At 34.7% G+C, this 24,087-nt stretch overlaps 2 protein-coding genes across 3 annotated transcripts in view; one reads left to right on the top strand and one right to left on the bottom strand.

The window, feature by feature from the left end:
• LRRC39 (leucine rich repeat containing 39) overlaps positions 1 to 8,400 on the top strand; it is a 26,071-nt gene extending 17,671 nt beyond the window's left edge. The window contains exons 6-9 of the mRNA XM_063104565.1: positions 1,787 to 1,932; positions 2,645 to 2,797; positions 3,814 to 3,950; positions 7,041 to 8,400. Of these exons, the coding sequence (XP_062960635.1) occupies positions 1,787 to 1,932; positions 2,645 to 2,797; positions 3,814 to 3,950; positions 7,041 to 7,096 (492 nt within the window). The 3' untranslated portion in view covers positions 7,097 to 8,400. The remainder of the gene's footprint in view (positions 1 to 1,786; positions 1,933 to 2,644; positions 2,798 to 3,813; positions 3,951 to 7,040) is intronic.
• On the bottom strand, positions 6,255 to 24,087 carry TRMT13 (tRNA methyltransferase 13 homolog). Of its 2 annotated transcripts, XM_063104563.1 has the most exons (11): positions 23,861 to 24,087; positions 20,996 to 21,042; positions 20,841 to 20,907; positions 15,494 to 15,556; positions 14,961 to 15,030; positions 14,411 to 14,517; positions 13,896 to 14,063; positions 11,945 to 12,017; positions 11,331 to 11,405; positions 7,809 to 8,238; positions 6,255 to 7,522 (listed from the first exon to the last, which is right to left on the bottom strand). In XM_063104563.1, the coding sequence occupies exons 1-11, from the start codon at positions 24,005 to 24,007 to the stop codon at positions 7,327 to 7,329; spliced, it is 1,443 nt and encodes a 480-aa protein (XP_062960633.1). In that variant the 5' UTR covers positions 24,008 to 24,087; the 3' UTR covers positions 6,255 to 7,326. The 2 variants fall into 2 exon arrangements, with proteins under 2 accessions (XP_062960633.1, XP_062960634.1); XM_063104564.1 differs by lacking the exon at positions 6,255 to 7,522 and having other exon boundaries at positions 7,898 to 8,039.

Here is a 24,087-nt window from a genome sequence, read left to right as displayed (position 1 = left end):
CACATGGACACATACAAGAGGGCCAATAAATATTTAATTTCTAATTCTTGTGATTTTTGTTTCTAGGACTGGCTCTGTCACTAAAAAGCAATACGAATTTGTGCTTGAAACTTTCACTATTAACCAGTCTTTACATTTTTTTCACTTAAAAAATAGGTTATACTGAACAAATATTGAACTGTGATCTTTAGCCCAGAATTGTTTATTTCCAAAAGTGTGACCTCTATGTAGCTGTGCGGCCTTGGACACAACACTTTACATAACTAGATCTGTTTTGACATATGCAAAATTAGCACTGTTAAATTATAATAGCTCTATTATCTTTTCAATCTTCTACAATTAAAAGGTTCTAGTACTGCTGAGAAACCAGCGATTGAAGACACAGCTCAGAGCCACTAAACTGTACACGCTGTACACACACAAATTTATGTTAATGTAAAAGCAATCTTTTATACTCTATTCTGAACCATTAGGAAATTTCAAAAGTCTGATGACAGATTTTAAAAAGTGTTTTATTCATGCCGTAAATTCTAAAGCCAAAGAAACAGCATCATCTACTAGACAGAACCCTTCTGCTTTTTTGTACTACCCACAAAACACTGTATTTGTGTATATTTTTTTGTGGTGCAAAAGTTGTAGAATGAATTTGAACATGCCCTGAAACAGAAACAAAACATAGAACCTTCCTAGCTAAATGGAGAATTTTTTTTGTAAAAGTTAACTAAATTATCATATCTTGAAACTTTCACTAAGCTGTTATGTGGAAAGGGAATAAATTTTGTGGGATTAGGTCCACAAAAACTTGAGTTCACATCATGGCTCTATCATTTCTACTTACATGACCCATCTGAGCCATTTTATCCAAAAATGGAAACAGAAAATGACACTCACCTTGTACGGTTGATGTCAGAATTATTCACTAACTTAAGGGTACATTGGTGGAGGATCATGTACTTACAGTTCCCTCAGACTGGGAGTGGGGAACACAGATAACTAAAGAGATATTTTTCATTGAGTAAACTAGAGCTTTAAGCATCAACGTGAACACATTTAAAAACTGATATTGAGAGAAAAAAACAAGTTAAAGATAAATACGGTATCATAATCTTTAAATTTAAAAAACCATAAAAGTATTAAATTTTATGGATACAGTAATTATATTTAGAAATACATAGAAACATATTATTTATGTATAGTAATAAAAACATAAAAAGCACGCATGGGAATGACAGACATCAAATTCTGGATAGGTGTTACCTCTGAAGAGGAAGAAGGAAGAAGCATATAGTGGGTGCAGTTTATCAATACATTTTCTTTCTTAAGCTGAGCACACTGGTGTTTGTTATATTACTCTTAGTAATTATGATTGCTTATTTAATTTTAAAAATAGAATTACCAAGCATTAAATTCTATGACTGAGATAATGTATGTAATTGTCAGGCACAAAGTTCAATAAAGATGGCTATTATTTTGAAGTTTGAGTTTTCCCATACAATTCTAAACTACTGGATGAAAGAAAAACATGACGATAGATGCTTACTCATATGAAAAAAAAAGCTTTTGCTGGGCAGGTTCTGTAAACCCTGGAACTTTGGAAGATTTAGCATGACTTTTAATTTGTTATTTAGCTTATTTTTTATTTTTAATTTTGTGTTTACTATGGCCAAGGAAAGCCCAAGTGTAATGTGAATACTCCTTGATGTGAAATATCTTGTTTACCAGTGTGGATCTTCTAGTAGTTTACATTGTGGACATTTATTTTGAAAAACCTTGCTTTCCTCTTTAGCTCAGCAATCTGTTAAAACTTACTCACCTTGATTTGAGTATGAACAACTTTACTACAATCCCTCCTGCTGTGTTAAACATGCCTGCCCTTGAGTGGCTGGACATGGGAAGCAACAGACTAGAACAACTTCCTGACACTATTGAAAGGTAAAATAAACAACTTTTTATGCTACTGAGAAATGTCTTGAAACCATCTATGAAAAATAATAACAAACTAAACAAGTAATCAATCACAATAGATCTGTTTAGTTTGTTTTAACAGAGTATTTTCATTTACTCCAAATAAGTAAAAAGGTTTTGTGAGAGGAAAAACTGGCTATCTGACTTTAAGTAATAAACAAGAATATGCCACAAGAATGACAACATTGCTTACAGCATGCCAGGTATTTCTAGGCACTTTATTAACAGAGGAGGAAACTAACGCACAGAGATCTTAGCTAACTTGCCCAATGTTACAGTAAATGGGCAAGCTAGGATTTGAACCTAGGTAGCCTGGCCTCACAGTCCATGCTGTTAACCGGCATTCATACGGGCTTGCCCTAAAAGGGCATATTAATAATTTCTAGTTTTCCTCTTAGGACTCTAAATCAGATTAGATAACATTTACAGCAGTTTTTCCTTAAGAAACCCTATGAATACAGTGAAAAATTACAGAATATGTTGATTTCATTTCTACCACATGATATGAGAGCTGTACTATAGAGATGAACTCTCTGACATAGTTTCCCTCATAATTAGGTAATGTGAAGTCAGTTAATTCAGTATATACTGGTTACAGGAGATGTTGTAAAAGATGACATTTTTTTGATTTTTGGGTTTGCATATTATGTGTGATTAGAAACCTCTTTTAATTCTTCAGAATGCAAAGTCTGCATACATTATGGCTGCAACGGAATGAAATAGTATGCTTGCCAGAAACAATCAGCAATATGAAAAATCTGGGTACTATTGTTCTTAGCAACAATAAACTGCAAGATATTCCAGTATGCATGGAGAAAATGGTGAATCTGAGGTAAAAAGTTGTAGACACAAAACTGAAATGTTCCTTTGTAGCCACAGAACAAAGTAGAGAGACTGCTATTAATAAATTTGGGTTCTTATTTACATAAATAGATATATTTTAAAAATCCTTGTTAATGTTAAATTTCTATAATTTGATAAATAGGACTATGTTAACACTGGTCTAAATTATTCAAGAAAGAAACCTTGAAATGAAAGCAGTACTGGGATTTATCAGCTTTAAGAAATGTCCTAGGGTTGGCTGGTTAGCACAGTTAGTTAGAGCATGATACTGATAGCACCAGAGTCTAGGGTTTAATGCCAGTACTGGCCAGCCTTCAAGGAGGAAAAAAATGTCCTATGTTGGTGACATTTTCATGAAAATTATCTTTCTACTGCAAACAAATTTCATTTGCAATATAAAAACCAAAAGCATAAAAAATAGTGATTATTTTTCTAATAACTACAAATAGACACACACAATTATGTAACTGACAGAAAGTAGATATAACTTTTTACTGATTACTATCAGAACTCCCTCAAGTGTTTTTCCTCCAAAATTTAATTTCCTGACAGTAAGAATAAGACAAGAGAATATACATCAAAACCCAAACTTCCACAACAAAATTATTCATTCATTCGCTTATTCAGTAACTACTAGCCTTAGCGTAGATGGTGAAGTTACAATGATAAATAAGACACAGATCTATAAAATATGTAGAAACTAAGTTCATAGCATTGTATATTTAAGATGCATTAAAACTGCTCTCAGAAGTTAAACAGTATCACATTAAGTATACTCTATGAACTAACAGTTACATTTACAAGCTTTGAAAATAAGCTGTCTAAAGCTAGTATTTTTTTCTTCTAGGAAAGAAACAGGGCTATATCATATCTCACTAAGCTGTTCAGTTACTAAAACCAGTTAAAAAAAGTAATTTAGTATATTACCATTTGATCTTTCTCCAGGGAAATAAATGTATACGACTATGGCACCTATAAAAATACTATTTTTTGGTGAACTGCTAGGTTTGTCAACTTCAGAGACAACCCACTGAAATTGGAAGTAACACTTCCTCCCAGTGAGAACATAGATGAAGAGGATCGGGAATTATTTGGCCTTCAGTTTATGCACACATACATACAGGAGTCTCGGAGAAAAGCAGGTATGAGATTTGTATATAACAGATTAAATATTCTTTTTTGGTAGAAGAATGTGTATATAATTAACTTCTATCTACTATCAATTCCTTTATGGATTTTGCATTCCATCTTGCCTTTTCTGTCAAAATCTGGTCTCTTGACCAATGTGAAGGAAGGAAAAAAAGTGAAATCAAACTCTGTTCATAATTCTGATAAGCACTTGGAGAGAGAGGTTGCAAAGATATTCAAAATCTTTTAAGTGGAGTCAGAAAATAATTTCTTTGGCCAAGCACCTGAAGCACAACCAAGTGAATGAAGATATTATTAAAGCTTCACTACTTCATCCTACCAGCTTGCCATACATGTCAATTTGAGCATGAACTGACCTTCCCTGCCATTTTCTTTTTCTACAACCCACAAATAGCACAAACACATTTAACCGAGAGATAAAAATTTAGAGAACATAGATTTTAACCAACAGTGAACATGTGAGGTTTTGATGTATATAGATTTCAATAAGTCTCTGATAATTTAAAATTAAACTACTTTTTTTTTTTTTTAATTAAAGAAGGAACGCCTTTAAATTAAACCAAGATTAGGGGAAGAGGGCAAATAGCACGATTCTGTTAATAAAAACAATGAAACAATAGTGATAGAAATCATGGTTTTATAATTCACTAAATTGTGAAGAGTTTTAGACTTGAAAGGCAGATTTAGTTCAACTCAATGCAACAGTTACTTTGAAAAATGAGTACAATCTTCAGATCCCCATACTGGCCAACCGCCAAAAAGAAAAAAAAGAAAGAAAGAAAAATGAGTATAATCTAAGCAATGACAGTTTTCAGTTAGAGGAAATAATTTTTACCACCATCCAATGGTGGATGTTTAGGAAATGGTAATTAGATCAACTATAGCAAGGTCATAGAAGCAATAGCATGGCTGACAGGTTGGGGGATGGCAAGTAAAAAAGTTATAATAATTTGGGGCCTAGTTATGGAAGGCAGAGGATAAATATATAAAAGACAAGTAGGAGACAGAATTGATAACTGAATAGTGATGAGAAAAGGGAGTTTGGGATGACGCACAATTTTTGGTTAGTGCAAATAGATGGGATGGTGGTGCTGATATAGGGAATGAAGTACTGATGCTGGTTTGGTGGGCATATTGAGGTGTAGAAGGGGAGATGAGTTCCAGTTTTTTTGTTGGCTTTTGGCAACTGGCAGGTATGGGGATTCAAACCTTTGACTTTGGTGTTACAAGGCGGCACTCTAACCAACCGAGTTAACTGGCCAGCCTAAGTTCCAGTTATAACAGTAAATTTGATGCACCTGTGGGACATGCAAGAAGCAGTAATTGTGTAGTTGAATAAAAAGTTTAGGAACGGGTTTGCTGAACCTGCAAATTCTGCGGATCAAGAAATAGCTATATGCATATCCTACATAATCACTTTCTCATGATATGTAAAGAGAAATAAGATTGGGAAAACAATAATCTTGACCTAAGGCTGGCATGTTGAAGGACAGGCTTTATCTTTCCATAAGGTACTTGGTACCATTGTCAGAAACAGATCATTAAGCTTAAATAGGCTATAGGACTGTGATATTTCTTGGGTATGTATATGTATGTTTTATGAAACATAACTGAGATTATGCCTGCTGTAAAATATGTTTTATTTCTGGGTATAAATTGGTGAATGAATGCAAAACAAATTTTATGACGCAAATTAGCACTGCCTAATACCATAAAAATAAGGTTAATTATCAAATGATGTATTACCTTCATTTATGTTCTCTTGATTGGGGGGGCACGAGTAACTACCTTAAAAAATAATCAAACTACCTCACTTCAATAACAGTTGACATAAAACTCATAACAAGAGAAAAAAAATAACAACTTAAACAATGAGATAAAATCAAAGCCTGCCTTTTTATGTTATTAAAATAGATTCATGAATTACTATTACTACTACTAGTTGATATTTATTGAATACTTTGTGCTCAAAACTGTTCTAAGCATTTTACTTGTGTTATCTCATTTGATGCTCACAACCTTCTGATGTAGGCATTATTATAATCATCCCCATTTAAAGAGGAAGAAGTTGAGGCACAAAGATTAAGTAGCTTGCCCAAGGTCACACAGCTGAGAGGTGGTAGGGTTGGGATTTCAGCCTCGGCAGTCTAACAAGACATATGAGATTAAATCAAATTAGAAAGGTCAGGAATTAAAAATGGATTTTTATTTACAATTCATGTAATCATAGACCCACAAGGATAAAAATAGTTATTTCACAATATCATTATAATGTCTAAAATTAACAACTGGATCTTTTCTTGGCAAACATACAAGTAAGATAATTTTTACAAATAAAGGCAGAAACAAATCAAGCATAAGATGTGGAAGAGAATAACAGTCCTACCATATGTTTGGTTTAATATTTGCTTGTGCATAGAAACCATTGATGAGTTAAGAAACCATTGCATGTGAGAATGTTTTTGGTTTCATCTGATTTCCACTTTATTCCAAATTATTTTCCCAAACAGGACAGAATGCACTTATTATTTGTACAGTGTGTGTGTGTGTGTGTGTGTGTGTGTGTGTGTGTGTGTGTGTGTGTGTTATGAGATACCTAATTAACTTCAGAAGTTGTTTGCAAATTTCACATTTAATTTGTGAATTATGCTTATAACTATCTTTTTGGATGTTCTAACTGGATAGTTATCCAGCAATGAAAACAATGAAGTAAAATAGTTTTTTTTCCCTTGAAAACATCTCTTCACTTTTGGTGTTTGTCATGGAAAAATTCTGATAATATATAAATACAGGTATGGCTGTGGAAATCTGACGGTGATTTCATTAATTGATTGTGAACATCTCTGAATTTGTTCGCATTTGAGAAAATCACAATTATCCTTTCCAGATCTGCATGGAAAAAAATCCACACATAAGCCAAATTCTCAGGTTGGCCCTTGCTACAAACTAACAATTGATCATTACATCTTGAACTTGAGAAGTAAAAAATATTAAATAAAACCAAAGGAAAATAAATTTCCAAAATTAATGCAAATAGAAAGTTAATATGCTAATCTCGTGTTGATGTGTTATGTGTGTTTCAGATCACCAAGTCAACTGTTTGACTACTTTACCAATTCCTACAAATACTGATGGATAATGTAATTCAAGATGGCCTGCTGAAGAGGATTATTTTGGGAATTTGGTGAATTCTCTAATGTTTGGACTTCTGAAGTAAAAAACAAAGCTATTACCGAAAGTTTAATGAGGCCATAGCATTTTTTAAAGTCCCTATTATCTGCTATTTAAATTATATTTTTGTGAATATAAAAATATAATTAAAAAAATTTTGTTTGGTGGAAGACAGATGATGTTCAAATTTCTTTTCCATTAAGCACTTGTTTCTGGTGACGAAGAATGATTAGGTAAAGCGGTTAACAATACATTTTCCAAAGACACCAGAGGGTCAATATAATACTGCAAAGCAGGACTGAATCCCTTCTGCTGTAAATACTGAATTCGGCCTTGGTCAATCAGCAATTTACAAAGATGCCCAATTTTCTTCTTTTCTTCAACAGTAAGAAGCCTAAATTGAGTAAACACACAGAACATTATTAAAAAATTATTGTAGTTACTTGTATTTATTGAGAAGCTGCTAAATAACCCACATTATACATAGGTGCTATGTCCCATGCTTTCAAACACATTTTGTTTATGACAATAAAAATGTGTATATTTTAACTTATTCTAAAATTAGATTGTAAAATATATTTTCATGAATAAATTGTTGGTAATAGTTATCTAACAAGAAAGTACAGCAACAATGAAATATTTCTCCTTTAGTGTTGCACATTACAAAAGTAATCACTTACCCAGGCAAATCAGTGATGTCATCTGTGATTCTGTATCCTCCATCATCATGCTTTTCATTATCATCATGCTGATTATCTTTTCTCTTTGTGATAATATTTGAGGCTTCCAAAGATGTTTTCCGCATTCCACAAGTTGCCCAACTACTCATTCGCTGGAAATAGTGGAATTCTACTGCTCCGAGGCCTAGAGCCCTGAAATATTCTTTGCCCACATAATGTCTCCAATCACACCTGTGGTGACAACAGAGTGCAATAACAATGCCAGCCACAGGGGTCCACTTCTCTGGGACATTTTTTTCATTTCCTTCCTTGGCCAAAGTGTTAATTTCATTTTCTGTTTTATCATTCTTTATGCGTTTGGCTAAAGGTTCTTCATTCCTTTCCTCACAACTGGCAGCATAGGTTTCAACCAAACATCGTAATGCAAGATCTGCAAACACAATTATGTGGCCCCCCAAACCACATTGTTTTTAAAAATAAATATTTTTACATTTATTAAGCAGTATGGCTTCCAAAAACCCAACAACAAAAACACAAAAACCTACTTAGCTTTATACTTGTAATAATCCTATCATGAATTATCAACTTTGTTCAAATTTGCTGTTTTCTTACTATCTTAATTTCTCTAACAATTTATTGTAAAAAAAGCCTACTGCACAATAAAACTGTCTGAAACTTAAGATCTACAATTTGAAAAACTTTTAGTCTACTTAAATTGTCTTTCATTTCTCTTACCCTAGCTGAGGAAATGGCTTGTATACTAAAAATTTAGTCAACTATACTTACATTCCAGGGAAGTTTTGATCTTAAGATACCCAAAGAAAAAGAAAGGCAACTCTGTTTAGAATAATGCTAGTTAAGATGCTAGTATTGAAATGTATGATGTTCACAGCAAATAGTGATGAACTAAAGAGTTGAGAATAGAGGGTCAGAATATGGAAAGCAGGCCTCACTGATTAGCCTTATTGTATTTACACATTAATTCAGCAAGTATTTACCAAATGCTTTTCATGTGCAAAGCACTGGGTATGCAATGATGATTAATACACACACACACACTTAGAGGCGAATGTACTCTATATTAAAATGAAAACATGTTCGTATATTTAAAAACTAAACAAACGGTTTTTTGATGACTGTACCGACCTCCCACTGAAAACTGCTATATTGCTGACAATATTAAGAAGACCCCAAATACTGCTGACAATATTGGAATGACCCCAGATATTGGAAAGACCCCAAATGTAAAACCCTATTTTCTGTCTGATTAGACTGTCACGTGTGTCTGTTCATCAAAACAAATATATATTTAAAAATTTTATTACCCTAAGATGTCACAAGTAAATATGAAGGTACTTCAAAAAGTTCACGGAAAAATATAATTAAAAGATAACAGAAATCTTTCCATGAACTTTTTGAGGTACCCTCATATTAAATGATCTGATATTTCACCAGTAAATTTAATTCAATATATAAATTTTAGCCAATAAACATTGGGAACCTATTATTTGGAGAAAGTGGTAGTTAATCTATGATTTCATAAACTATCCTTTTCTGACAAAGTAATTCAGTCACTGTTTATTCATATTTGAAGTAAATGATTTTCAAAAATGTGAATAACCAGAAAAATTACTGAAAGAATTAAATTATTTCAGAATTAAAAGGAGCTTGGAACGGGTAAAGGAACATGAAAATCAACTGCAATGTATATTGAGAAGTTAAAATAAAATAAAAACTAAAAAAAAAAAAAAAGAATGAAAAGAAGCTTTGGCAATCTATCTTAACCCCTTCTTTATAGAGAACTTAAGGCACAAAGACGCAAACCTAGAATGGGACAAGGAAACACAGCAAATTGATGGCCAACATTATTCATTTACTGAAAGAGTTACTGAATTCCTGTTATATACCAAGCATGGTATTAGGACACACCCTATGCTCAAAAAATTCACAGCCTAATGGGAGAATTAGATATATAAACAGATAATTAAAACACACTAAGGTCAAATATGTACAGGGTATTAATGATAACACTAAGAGGGCATATCTTATTTAAGAAGACTCCTTGAGAGTGGTGACAACTGAGTTGAAGGTAAGTAGAAACTGACCAGTTTTTTTGTGTGGGTGAGTGAGTGGGTGGGGGCAGAATTCCAGATCTAGTAGAAACAGTATGGCATAAAGTACACAGGGTTTGATGTTATATGTTACTGAATAGTAAAGCTGGAGACAGGGAGTGGCAAAGAGAGAAAGGCACAAGCCAGATTGAGACTAGAATATCATGTTAAAGAACTTGGACTTTATCCTGTAGGTCATGGGGAGCTTCTAAAGAGTTTAAAGAAGGGGAAAGACACATTAGATGTGTAGCAGATGGGTTTGAATATTAATATTTAAAGAACAGATGTTGGAAGGAGATCATGAAAGAAATAGAGGAAGAATGGCATAGATGTAGCAGAAGAACCAGGAAAGGAGAGTGTCACAAGAGAGAAGGAAAGAGAATTTCAAGCAGGGTAAGCAACTACAGAAGAGATGAAGGGAGGATTCAGATAGAGTGAATCAAGGAGAAAAAAGTATGTAGAACATGAGAAATGGTCTTTGTAGGTTATACTTTTGAGAAACTTGGATGAGATGGGAAGAGTCAAAGGAGTATGCTCCCCACCCAGAAGGGAATTGGTTACTTCAGAGGCTTAAATGAGATTATGTGAAAGAAGTAAAAACTATGAAGGAACATACAAATATATAGTACTCAAAAGTACTCAAAGCCATTTCCAGTAAATTTGAATAATATCTTATGGAGGCTCCAAGTTCCCCATATAGGTAGATGATAAAACTAGCAGAAGCCTAGAAGAAGATATAACAATACTTGACATTTACTGAGCATTAATATGTGCCAGATGCTTTACATGTAACCTGGTAAATTATATTAGTATCCCTGATTTATATATGAGGTAACCAAAATTTGGAAAAGTTAAGAATTTGCCAAGGTTACAGAGTAGAGCTGAAGTCTAGACTACCTGATTCCAAAGTGCATGCTATTTCCACTTTACCATGCTAGATCTGATGAAAAGAAGTGCTAAGACTAGACATCTTAGATTTTTTTTCATCTAAAATTTATTTTTTCTTTTCCCCAGAATCATGAAACACAATAATCTTCTGACTGGAAAGGTTTCAGGATTCTTCCCAAACAGCTCTTCTAAAAAATTCAGTAGTTTCTGGGGTGGAATCATAGTTTCAATAAATGATTTGTTTCCTTTTTTGGTTGAAATATAACCCCCAAAATTTTAAGGTCTCATATGAGACAGTATTTATACACAGAACTCTTAATTCATCCTGCAAAATGGCCAAATGAGCAGATAGGAAAGCCCTGTATTTGATATTACAGAAGGCCAGTGCTACTATGAAGATTAATAAGTTGCAATGTAAACAATAAGAAATCTACACTATTCAAAAGACACTACCGAAATGGTTGGGGTCAGGTGAAGCTAAAACCTAATGTATAATTTAGACATTACTGGTTTGTTTACATACCTGTTGCCACACCACACAGATGCTTTCCAATTCCTACCACAGGTAGTTTTCTTTCTCTTAGCACAGGAACCTTGTCTGAAATAAAAGGAAATGAAAATTAAGTTAGATTTCTTGTGAGATAAAGTATTCATGTGGCCTTCTAAAAAAGAGAGAACTAATTAGAATCTTTGAATTTTAGGGCTAAAAGAGACTCAAACAGAAAATTCTTACTTTATAGAATTCAACAAATAAGAACTTGTTGAGAGTTTATGACATCAGAAAAGTAATACATTCAGTTAAATAATTTTAAATACAGTGATTTATATACAAATGCTGGGTTGCTTCTAAAGGCTAAATTAAGGTGGAGTCTAGTTTATGGTATGAGGACATATCAAAACTTTTGAGCTTTTCCCTAATAGTTGTATAACACTTCATTTCCAGTTGACACTGAAAACAATTTTTTAAAGTTTCAACCCTAATTCAATTTACATTTATTTAAATGTTACATATAACATAACAATGGATTAATTATACTTTTATTTTCCCTGAAGCGCTGTTCCACATGATTTCTAAGCAAACCTCAGAGTCTGAAACTTCATAATTTAGGCAAAGCAATGAAAAGTTATGCAACTTACTCAAACACAAGTGTTGAATATCAATCTGAAGTCTCTCAAACACTGAATTTTTCTTTCTGTGTTTACCATCTACCTGCACAAACAATATTGATGTAACAATAACTTTTTATGTTAAAAAAAGCTTTTTTTTTTAAAAAAACAGCTTTATAAAAATGGAAAAATTCTATTTGTTTTAAAAATTCAGAGCAAATAAGTTTCCATCTTATTTTTAGTAATGAAAAAAACAGAATGAATAAAAAAATTTAAGTGTATATTCTTTGATGGAAACTCCAAAATAATATCATAGATTTTGAAAATTTTATCAGTTGATATGTATACATTATTTCTTTTAACCCTAAAATTCCCACACTGACGAAGAAACTGTGATCCACAGATGTTAAGTGACTTATCTAAGATTATGTGGCAGCTACTCTGTCTTATATACTTTGTCTAGGATACTATTTTTGGCTTGCTCTTCTTCTTACACTCCCTGAAAGATCACAACTATTCTAATCTCTATCCATGTTCCTATGACCTACAGATCTACATTTGTGGCTCAGATCTCTCTGATGAACATCAGACACTATCAGCAAATGCAGCACATCCAGAACTGAACTCATTATTTTTGCCTTCAAACCTACTCTTCTTCTACCTCCTCCTTTATTCTCTTTCTCAGGGAAGAGCACCACTGTCATTTAAGCCATAAAAACGTCACCCCAAATTACTCCTTCTCTCTCAGATTCAATGAATAATAAATCTCGAAGTCTTGTGGCTTTCAACATCTTAACATTTCTCCTACTTTTCCCCTCCTCTCCATCCTACTGCAACAGCCTTATTTGTAAAGGATAAAATTATATTTTATTATTAATCTCTCTAATTCAAGTCTCAGACTCTTCTGATATAGCCTTAACGGTGCTGCTAGTATACACTTTTTCAAACTCTTTTTTTACTTCACCAACTCTTATATATTCTTTCAATCTCCTTTCAACTGTCCCTTCTTCCATGAAACTTTCTGTATCCCTGAGGTCGGTGGTCTAGCTTCATGCTCCCATAGCATTGGGTTCTTACCATTGTCATAACACACTTAGCACACTGAACCAAAATACATACATCCGCCCCACTAGATATAAGCTTCTTGAAGGCAAGTACTAAATCTTGTTTCCACTGTATCCCCAGCACACAGAAGGATAAAGTCAAACACCTTCCTTGGCATAAAATATGAGACCTTCCGTAGGCTAGCCCTCCTCTACAGTCTCACCATCGCTGCACTCTACTTCACATCATGTACTCCCATCATAGAGAAATGTTTCCATATTTTCCTGTTGTTTCAGGCATTTGGCTACACCATTCCTGCTTCCTAGAATGCTTCTCAAATCCTCTACCTAGCAAACACTGATTCCTCTTTCCAGATTTAGCTCAAGCATTACCTTTTCTGTAGTCATTCTCCATCTCTTCCCTGCAATAAAGTAAAACTTGTCACTCCTTCCTTTGAACCTACACTGTACTCTGTGCAGACTCTTTCATATTCTAACACTGTACTACCATCATCTATTCATTTGCTTGTCTCTCCTTTCTAAATATATGTAATAGAGTAGAGGGACCTTGTCTTATTTGACTTTATATGCCCAATGTCCATCATGGTGTCTGGCAGCATGCTCAATAAATGTCTACTGAATGAGTCAGTAGGACCCAAGACTTTTAACTCCTAGCTTGAGCTTGGCTCTTTCCACATATTTTTCTGTCTCTGCAAATAATTTTAAGAACTCAAATCAGTGGACTTTTGAAATTTAGATTAAAAATAAATCACCTTCAGTTTAAGTCATCAATATAATTAGAACTGATAAAAGCTATAATCAAATACAACAAAAAGGAAACTCATTTTCTTTCCATTTTCTTTAAGAGACACGCATTTCTAAATAAGAAAAATGCAAACAAAGTTTGGTTGCTAATAGATTGCAAGAATTTCACTTACCTTGAATCTTGTGGTCACCTTTTCTACTAGGATGAAGTGAACTTTTTCTGCATCTTTTAAGGCAATATCAACCCAGTGAGATAATTTTCCCTTTCCTGCTCCAAACTCAACAAAGCATCTTCTTGGACCAAGTAACTTTAATTTTTCAATGGTACCTAAAATAGAAGCCTGCAAACTTCACAAGATTATTTTATAAACTATAACAAACACATTTGGCCTAAATGGGAAAACAGCAAGGTAATTTCTACCTAAGGCAGTATGTTCATATTGATAATTTCTATTTGGCTTTCAATTTTTATCTTGCTTTTAAATATTTAATACTCAGTACTCAGAACCATATCCGTGCCAGAATTTTTCTTATATATGCTTATACATTTTTTTGAAAAGAAAAATTTTGTACCCTGAAAGTGAAACTAAATAAAATCTCATTAATAACTATATTTAGAAAGAATAAAATGTTAGCTTTTAACAAATAAACAAAGATCATTTTTAGTATTACTATGGCCTCAACCTACCTGCTGTTTCAGGTGCTTAGCTGCAGAATCACCATTTTTAGGGTCATTAAGGGCATCGTGTAATGCTGGATGGGACATAATATGATCTTTAAGCGTAGAATTCAAACCTGTGCGAAATATAAGCACAATGGCTTAAGGAACCAAACGTGAAATTGTAGGACTTCAAACAATGGTACCAACTCATATACCACCTAGTTACAGGAGTCACTAACTGCAATTGCACTTTCTGCAGTTTCAGTTATCTGTGGTAAACTGTGGTCTGAAAAAATTAAATGGAAAATTCCAGAAAGAAAAAATTCAAAAGTTTTAAATCGCACACCATTCTGAATTGCAGAGTGAAATCTCCTTGGACATGAATCACTCCTTCATCCAGTGTATCCACGTTTATACGTTACCCACCCATTAGACACTCAGTAGCCATCTAGGTTATCAGATCGAAAAACATAGTATATACCGTACTCTAAAATAATTTAATCTCTGTACTGGCCAATCACCAAAAAAAAAAAAAAAAGATAAAAATAATTTTACTTGTAACTTTAGGCAGACATACCTTCACTTGCTTTTCTCAATTTCTTAATTAAGTTTTCCAACTGCTCTTCAGATAGAGAAGAAATTGGAACCTAGATACAAAAATAAAACTAAATAATATAGCCAAAAAATGCTTTAAAGTAGCATGACAGAGACTAAGTAGAAGCCTAGAAGTTGGGCAATTCTGATGGCAACTTAGGCTCTTCTTTCTGATAAAGTCTTTTCCCTAAGCTGCCATCAGAATTGCCCAGCTGTTAAGCCACTACTCAGTCTCTGCCGTACTACTTTAATTCCCCTAACCTGTTCAGGGTCAAGAACACATCCAGGCTGAAACAGATTCAAAAATCAAAGGGGCCTCAGGGCCAATTCTAGCTTGTTTTGTTATAGGTCATGAGTTGGTCTGGGAACCAACCATCACTAATAATAATGATTCTATAGGAAAATGCATTCTAAACAACAAATTTATTCCAAACAAATATTGGAACACGGCTTATTCAAAACACAGAGATAACATAAATGCCTTTTAAAATTAAATATGAAGTCAAATGTACTTACTAATTGTTCAAGTATTTCTGTTTCATCTTTTAAGCCTGCATTAATATCTTGAATAAAGAAATCCTTAACAAAAACAAAACAATAATACTGTTAATAAGGTGAAGCTCACAAAAATTAAGTTGAAAAACTGACTCTTCCCTTCATCCCATTCTCCCTTCTTCCCATTAATTTATTTTTTTAGTAATTATTGAGTACCTACTATGGTCCCTGATTTGCTGTAGGTGCTAGGGATTTACCACAGTTGATAACAGAAGAGATAAAAGTCTGTACATTCATGGATCTCATATTCTGATGAGGTGGTTATTTGAATAAGCATTTATAGTATAAAGAAATTCATCAGTAATTTTTATTAAAGTTTTTACCTGTTTGCAGCATAGACTGAAGACTGTGCCCATTCTGCTTTACAGTGTTAAAGCAAAAACAAAGTACCAACTTACACAATGCTGTTTATTAGACATGCAGCATGACCAAAGACAGATAAAACATAGATATTACAATGGTATAAGTCTGATTTCTTTATTTTAAAATACTAACTAAAAATTGAAAATAGCAATGTCCTGTGACACTATATTATTTAAATTAATATAATGAGATCTTTCTAGTCTATCTTCAGAGACATAAGTTCTAGGTAAGGATTTATATCAGCACTGTCTAGAAGAAATTTCTGCAATAATGGAAATGTTCTATATCTGCCCTGGCCAACATGGTAGTCACTAGCTTTGAAATATGGCTAGTGTGACTGAGGAACTGGATTTTCAATTTTATTTAATTTTAATTAATTCAAATTTAAATAGTCATATGTGGCTAGTGGCTGCTATACTGGCCAGTGTAGACCTAGATGAATGAATAGTACTGTTTCTATAAATCCTGTTTTAAAAGTGAAAACAACTCCTGAGGACATTATGTTAAGCATAGCTATGGACTTTTACACAGATGGCAAAAAAGTAAAATCCTGATTGTGTGTTTAGCTATACCCATATGGATAGCAATGGAAACCAGTGACTGAATGGAATGGGTGAAGACTGTAGGTATTACAATGTTTTGTTAGACGACTGACAAAACTATAATAGAAAATTAGGGGCTGGCCCTGTGGCTCACTCAGGAAAGTGTGGCGCTAGTAGCGCCGAGGCTGCGGGTTCAGATCCTATATAGGAATGGCTGGTGCGCTCACTGGCTGAGCGCGGTGCGGACCACACCAAGCCAAGGGATGCGATCCCCTTACCAGTTAAAAAAAAAAAAAAAAGAAAAAGAAAATTAGCTATAACTATCAGAATTTTATGTACTCAGTTTAAAATAGTTGCAGAGTGCTTCAGGTAACTTGTATTGTGGATTAGATTTTTAAATGTGACAACTATTTATATTAGAGAAATTTACCATCAATTTATTTTCATATGAAATATTTAAAAATTGATGACCAATTTCCCAAAGGAAAGCAGAGCAGTGATATGTCCTTACCTGGGTTCCAAGTTTCATATTCTACATAATGTACCAGGTAAATATTGTTCAGCATTTCTTTCTCCCACCTCATCATCCCACTGCTTTTTTACCTTTCCTTGACACTGTGTCCTGGCATGCAATGCAATCCGCTCAAGGGTATTCTATTTTTAATAAATTCACCTTTTCTCTCAAACTTTCCCCAGAATACATATTCCATTTACCTACTTTAATTAAAACCTTGCGTAAGGAAGATACTTGCAAGCAAAGCCAACATTCTTTCTACTAAAGGTGCTAAGTCCTAATGTGGTGGTGGTGGGGTCACCATTTTAATCATTTTTCTTCTACACCATTGTAACATAAAAATATTTTCTTTTAAGCTTATGCCATTTGGCCCAGTGGTTCTCAATTGGGAAGCATTTGGAAATGTAAGGGGTATATTGTTGTCAAAATGACAGAGAAGTGCTATGGGGAGATAAGTCTCCTACAGGTCTCTTGATTTTCTACAAATCTTACAAGCAGAGGTAACTTTGTTCCAGACTACCTTTTCAAAGAGATTTGTATACCAAGCACCATTGGAAAATAGAAATTGTGTCTCTTTCTAGATCACATGACAGGCTTACTTATTGCACAGTATAATAAAGAAATGTTTACTTAGAAATAAAGGTCAGGCAGGTTTGCTTACTGTCCAATTTTAAAAGATTTGTATTTCCTGAGCTTGGAGATTCTCAGCTATAACACAAGTATGTACAGCATCCATCTAGGCCCCTCCATATAGATCCTGTGGGCCTTGGGGAATAAGGGGAACTGATGCAAACAAGAAGCTCTTGTTGCTTGCTACGTGGTGAGCAATACAATCCTTTGTCTCTGACCCAGGAATCTCAAATCTTCTGCTAGCATCCGTGAACCTGTGGCAGGCTAACTTGGCAGCTTGAAAATAAAATGAAATTTCAGACCTTTCATAGTTCTTGACAAATGTACTTCCCATTTGCTGCTCAGAGACTAGGACGGATATTTTGGAATGGACAGTGAAGCTCTGGAATGCACAGGCTAGGACTGCCCACTCAAAATGCCAAAAGTTCCCACTGAGAAACAACAGGCTTTTAAACCATCTTCTAAATCTCTTGGGGTTATCAACTATCAATATGTTGGTCATTACCCAACATTCATTAGGGATTTTGACACCAAGTTGTCTTTCTACTCCTAATCCAGCCATATGACCATGTTTAAAGCCACTCAATGTAATAGCTCTGCTTGACTTTCTTAACTCTAAAGACTTTCACTCCAATTCAGCAAATTATGTGCATGGGCCCTCTAGACTCTGGCATTACTGCGAACCATTTAAACTCAGAAATCCTAAATCCTATTAACCTACTCTCTGACCATAACTTTGTGCTATGCTGGTACAAGGCATAGTGATTCTCTTGCTCCTAATCATATTCTTCCACCTTTTAAAGACCTTTGTGCAAGTTTTCTCAGCTAATCTCTGGGTTTCTCTTTCATGCCATCCAGTCTAGATATCCATTATCATCATTACCATTATCTTTCACAATCTGGTCCTTCTGTAACACCCACCCTTGCAAAACCCAACGCCTACATTAATATAACTTTTAATCCCAATATCTGGCCAGCTGAACACTGTTGAAGAAAAATCACCCAGTCATCTGGACTATTGCCAGTTCAAATTCATTATCTCCACACTCAGTCTGACTCTCAAAGATGCCCAGCGATTATTCTTCACAACCCTATTTCTAAACTTTTACCTCGCTCCTCAAATCTCCCACTGCACCATCATCCCCCTCTATGACCTTGTCTCCTACTTCAGTAAAAGAATAGCTATCAAATGAGAACTTTCTCAATTAATCCTATCAGTTCAAATTTGCCTGAACTGATATCCATCTTCTACTCCTCCCCATCTATTTCAGTGGAAGAGCTAACCCTCCTCTTATTCCATTCTACCTCAATTTTGTTCCCTATCCCTGCCTAAGCAGCCTCAATGATACCCTCTTCTACTTCCTATTTCTTCTCTACTTGCTCTTTACTCTAAGTATATAAATAAAACTAAATTTCCTCCCATTTTAAAACTCCCTCTATCCTGCTTCCTCCCTGATGGCCATTCTAACTCTCAAGATCTATCAAGCCAAGTTTCTTGAAAGAATAGCCTATGCTTATGATTTTTACTGCCTTATCTTCCATTTATTCATATATCACTCCAGTCTGATTTCTGCTCACCCCACCCTATTAAACATGCATTTTGCTAAGGTTTTTGATCTTTAACAACCATCATATTGCCAATCCAATGGTTTCTTTTCTATCCTTACCTTACTTGATTTCTCTGTGGTGCTAGACACTGTTGATCATTCTTTTCTTTTTGAAATTTTTTTTCCTCTGGCTTCTGATACACCATGTTCTTCTAGTGGGTTTTTTTCCTCCCATCTCTCCAGTCACCCTTCCTCAGTTTTTTTCTGTGGTTCCTATTAGCAGCTCATCTTTCAATGTCAATGTTGCCTAGAGTTTTGTGTTTGGTCTCTATCCCTTGGACACCCCTTAAGTCTCATGTTTTATTCAGCTCTCCCCTTGTATTTTATAGTCCAGCCATGTAAAATGTGCAGACCCTGACAAAACTATCTACTTTTACTTCTAGGCCTTCGCTAATATTTTCCTCCTTGTCTGGTTGATTCTCTTTTGAACTTTAGGTGTCATCTGATATGATCCTTCAGAGAATCCTTCCTGACTCCTTCTCCATTTCTCTCACCCCCTATATTCTCAAAAAAAAAAAAAAAAAAAAAAAAAAAGAGTTAGGTCCTCTTCCTTTATTTTCCCATAGCTCCCTGTACTTTTACATATTACATTTCCCTCACTAGACTGTAATGTTCTTCTAGACAGGGTGTTTGGTACAATGTCTGGAATAAGTGCTCAATTAATACCTATTGAATAAAGTCCATTTCTTTTTCCTCTAAACAGTTATCTTGGGTAACTTAAAAATCCAAAGCTTCACAAATGACCTGCATGTATTTGATTTCCAAATTTCAATTACTTGCCCAACCTCTCTAGTGAGTTTCAGACTTAGATATATAACTCCAAATTTCCAGTCACCAAGTTTTATTGATTCTGCTACCTAAACAATTCTTGTATTTATCCCCACCCTTTCCATCTTCTTTAATTCAGAGTCTTACCATGTCCCACCGAGATTTCAGCCACAGCTTCCTAACTAGTCTTCCTGATTCCAATCTATCTTCCCACACTGCTGTAAAAGAAAGTTTTCTAGGAGGTAAAATTGACCACACTATTCCCAAACTTAAAATCTTTCAGTACTTTCCCATATCTTTCAGAATAAAGTACAAGTTTCTTGAAAGCATTATGTGGTTTCTCAGATCCATACACTTGTACATTTTGTCCTTTCTGCCTAGGAGTGCTCTTCTTCCTTTTCTTTGCCATAGCAAGACTCACCTCAAGTGTTATTCCTTCTAGGAACCCTCTCTTGACCCCTTGGATTTAATTTAAATTTTGACACAAATATGCGCTCTCATTACATGTATGTTTATTTTTTCATTGACCTTATTAAATAATATCCCTTATTTACAAATTTACTTACCAGTCTCGAATAAATTCAGTGAAGGCTGGGATCATATTCTATTGACATAAATTTAGTAGGCACTAAGTAAATATGTTTCAATAAATAAATTGTGAAATTATTCTCTGAACAACACTCATGTTGCATAAAATTCTATTCTCTGAATTATGATTATAAATGGATTTATGGTCTGATACCCTATATACACTCAAATGCATTTACCAAATTCAAGCCTTGAGGCATAAGACCTGTTAAATATCCACATTTGTAATCTACTAACTACATATAAACATTACATACCACACATTTAACCATTCAATTTTACTGATCAAAACTTACAGGTTTTGGCTTCTCTCTTGAGTTACATTTTTTCAAATGCTTTGTTAGTTGATCTTCATATACTGTGCTAAATTTAAAAAGAAAATTATTTAAAATAAGCCTTGTGACAATTACCATTTCCAGCACAGAAAAACCTTTATCTGATCCATACTTACTGTTTTGGATCTAATGGACACAAGATTCTTTTCCGAGCATTTTCGTCCTAACAAATTAAAAGGAATACATTTATTTCAACAAAATATCAAGTTTACTACATACAGATTCAAGATATAACTTCAGTGTATCTGCATTCTCAAAACAAGGTAAGGAAACATTAAAGGGATATAACAAAAAATTGGCAAAATCAGGCCACAGGGTTTAATAATAACAAAAAATCTCCAATGTAGCTGGCTTATAGATATATGAACAAATACTGCTTTGGATGAACAAGGGTGTATAGCTTCAAATAGGATATAGAGAAGGACTATGTATGGAATTTTGACTCTAAAATAACATCAACTATATACATTTTATGTACCACCAAGAAAGAAAAAATGCTACCCATTTATTTTATTTTTAGTTAACTTAACAGACAAGTAAAAATTGTATACCGTTATTGTGTACAACGTGATGCTCTGAAATATGTATATGTTGTAGAATGGCTAAATCAAGCTAATTAACACATGCATTACCTCATACAGTTAACACTCTTTGTGGACAATGCTGTCCATTTAAATTATGAGATATTCATTAAGATGCATCCTGATTTTAGAGATGTTAAAATAATTTTTAAAAAAGCATCTTAGAGGGCCGAACCCGTGGCTCACTCGGGAGAGTGCGGTGCTGGGAGCGCTGAGCCTGCAGGTTTGGATCCTATATAGGGATGGCCTGTGCGCTCACTGGCTGAGCGCAATGCGGGCAACACCAAGCCAAGGGTTCCGGTCACCAAAAAAAAAAAAGCATCTTAGAAACAATGAAGGATGGCATTTTAATCATTTGGTGCATGTCATATTCTATTGGCTTTGCAACTTTTCAGTATAGTAGAGTTATATCCTGTTCATTTCTAAGTTACATGGATTTAACTATATGCACTGGGAAAAAAGACAGGAAAATCAATAGTGCTCGCAGTTCTACCTAATATTCTATATGAATCTGTATGAAATAGGATAGTATACTAGTTAAAACCACAGGCCAGCCGGACTGCCTAGATATGATTCCTACCTCTATCTATCAGCTACTAGCCCTAAGACCTTGTGTAGATTTATTGCCTCATCTGAAAGAAGAGAACAATAACATGTCTTACCTCCTAAGGTTTGTAAAAACAAAACAAAACAAAACTGTTCAGTACACTGCTGGCTACAGAGTAAATGCTAAGTGTTTGCTGCTGTTATTATTATTAATTCTTTTTTCAATTTATTTCAGTTCTGATGTGACTCTCAGCATGTCCACGAAGCAATGTACACCGAATTTCATGAGAAAGCTAAGAAATTTTCAATTTCTTTTGAAAATACTGTCTACTTTTCAATTAAAATAAAAAACTTTGTTATTTCTTTCTTATCTGCTGACTTTAAAACCTAACCTCTGTGTAAGAGAAGATTATTCTAACCATCAAAACCTAATCATAGAGTGGGGAAAAAACATGTTTAAAATTATTATTTGGGTGTAGAAACAAGGTTTCTCAACCTTGGCATTATTGACATTTTGGACTAGATAATTCTTTTGGGGGTGTCGGGGTGTTGTCTTGTGCTTTGTAGGAGGTTTAGCAGCACCTCTGGCCTCTACTCATTAGATGTAACACTCCCCAGTTGTGACCACCAAAATGTGTTCAGACATTGCCAAGGTGTCCACTGGGGTGGCAAAATCACCGCCAGTTGAGAATCACTGAGTAAAAATGAATGCAAATAATATCATCGCAGCTATATATGACACTTCAAAAAAAGAGATGGAAACAAAACACCCAATTACATCATAAATTACAGATTCAGGAGGATTGCCTAGCCTCAAAACCAGATCATAGTCATGGAAAGTGTTTCCACTTGGTGTTCTGCAACCTTTCTTCAAGGGACTAATAATGTCATTCCCCTCTAGGAATGTTGATCGGGCTGTAAGGATTTATTCATATTCTACTATTGCCATCTGCATTCACCTTCCAGATGTAGGGGAAGGTGAAATCTAAGGCTTTGTAACAGAATGGGAACAAATCCTTCTACCATAAATTTCATTCTTTAACCAAGGGATGTTTGCTGATCCCCTCAAAACCAGCCAATACAATTGTGGGTATACTTCAAATAGTTTCCACAATAAGTCATATGTCTCCCACATTCCAAAATGAGAATGGCAGATGAAAGGGCTCAGGGGACTGATCTGTACTGGATATTGCCTTGAAGGATGAACTGATTAAGAAACAAAGTAATGCAAATAATACTGAACATTCATAAGGTATGAAACCAGATGCTGGCCTATTTGGTTTATTCTTTCTAGTTCTATTAGACATGTTATTTTTTCCCCCTTCCTATCAGCATTCTGCTCCTCTTGTTCTTATTTTTGTTTTCTTATCATATACGTATATTCTAAAGTAACATATATACATACAAATATATATCGTTTGATAGTACAATTAGCTTCTTTCAGCCGCATTCACAAGAAGTGGTTATCATTCACGAAAAAGTAATTAGAACACAATTAGTGAAACCTTGGGACTTCCATCACTTTCTCTAAACTATCACTTCCCATCAGGCGAGGGTGGGCAAAACGTAAGGAGCCGTAGTTCGGTGTAAAATTAAAATCCAGCATTATCATGAGTTAGGATCAAGATAAATGGGTCAGTGCTGGCGCTTTACTTTTAGTAAAAGAAAACACCGCTCATCACTAGGGCCCATCATCGCTCCGCAAGGAGGACAGAACAGAGTTAAAGTAAAAAAGCTGGAGAATCGAGGGGACAGAAGCAGAAACCTGTCAAAGAGGGGAGGGGCCGGGTTCCAGCACCGACCGGACCCGGAAACTTAATTTCCGACTTTCGGGAGGGTAAGACGATACCAGACCTCCGCGGCTGCAGCGTGTTCACCACAGAACCTTTTCCCTGCGGCCACCACCATCCGGCAGAACCGCTTCTTCTTTTCCACATAATAACCGCATCTACCTTCAGCTGGAAAACCAGTCGCGTGAGGTGTAGGAGCAGAAGCCGCCATAATTCAGGGCCCGCTTCGGGTGGCGAGCATCTGGCGACCAGAGGAAAAGTTGTCAGCTTCCTTCGGTACCCCTTCCCTTA

The sequence above is a fragment of the Cynocephalus volans genome, chromosome 8, assembly GCF_027409185.1.
Source record: "Cynocephalus volans isolate mCynVol1 chromosome 8, mCynVol1.pri, whole genome shotgun sequence".
NCBI lineage: Eukaryota > Metazoa > Chordata > Mammalia > Dermoptera > Cynocephalidae > Cynocephalus > Cynocephalus volans.
This window is presented reverse-complemented; position numbering and strand designations above follow the sequence as displayed.

Excerpts from the sequence above, each read along its gene's own strand:
- TRMT13 (XM_063104563.1), bottom strand. The coding sequence starts at position 24,007 with ATGGCGGCTTCTGCTCCTACACCTCACGCGACTGGTTTTCCAGCTGAA. Across the intron at positions 21,043-23,860 it reads AACACGCTGCAGCCGCGGAG|GACGAAAATGCTCGGAAAAG; the intron begins GTCTGGTATCGT and ends TTAATTTGTTAG. Across the intron at positions 12,018-13,895 it reads AGGTGACCACAAGATTCAAG|GTAGATGGTAAACACAGAAA; the intron begins GTAAGTGAAATT and ends TTGTTTGTGCAG.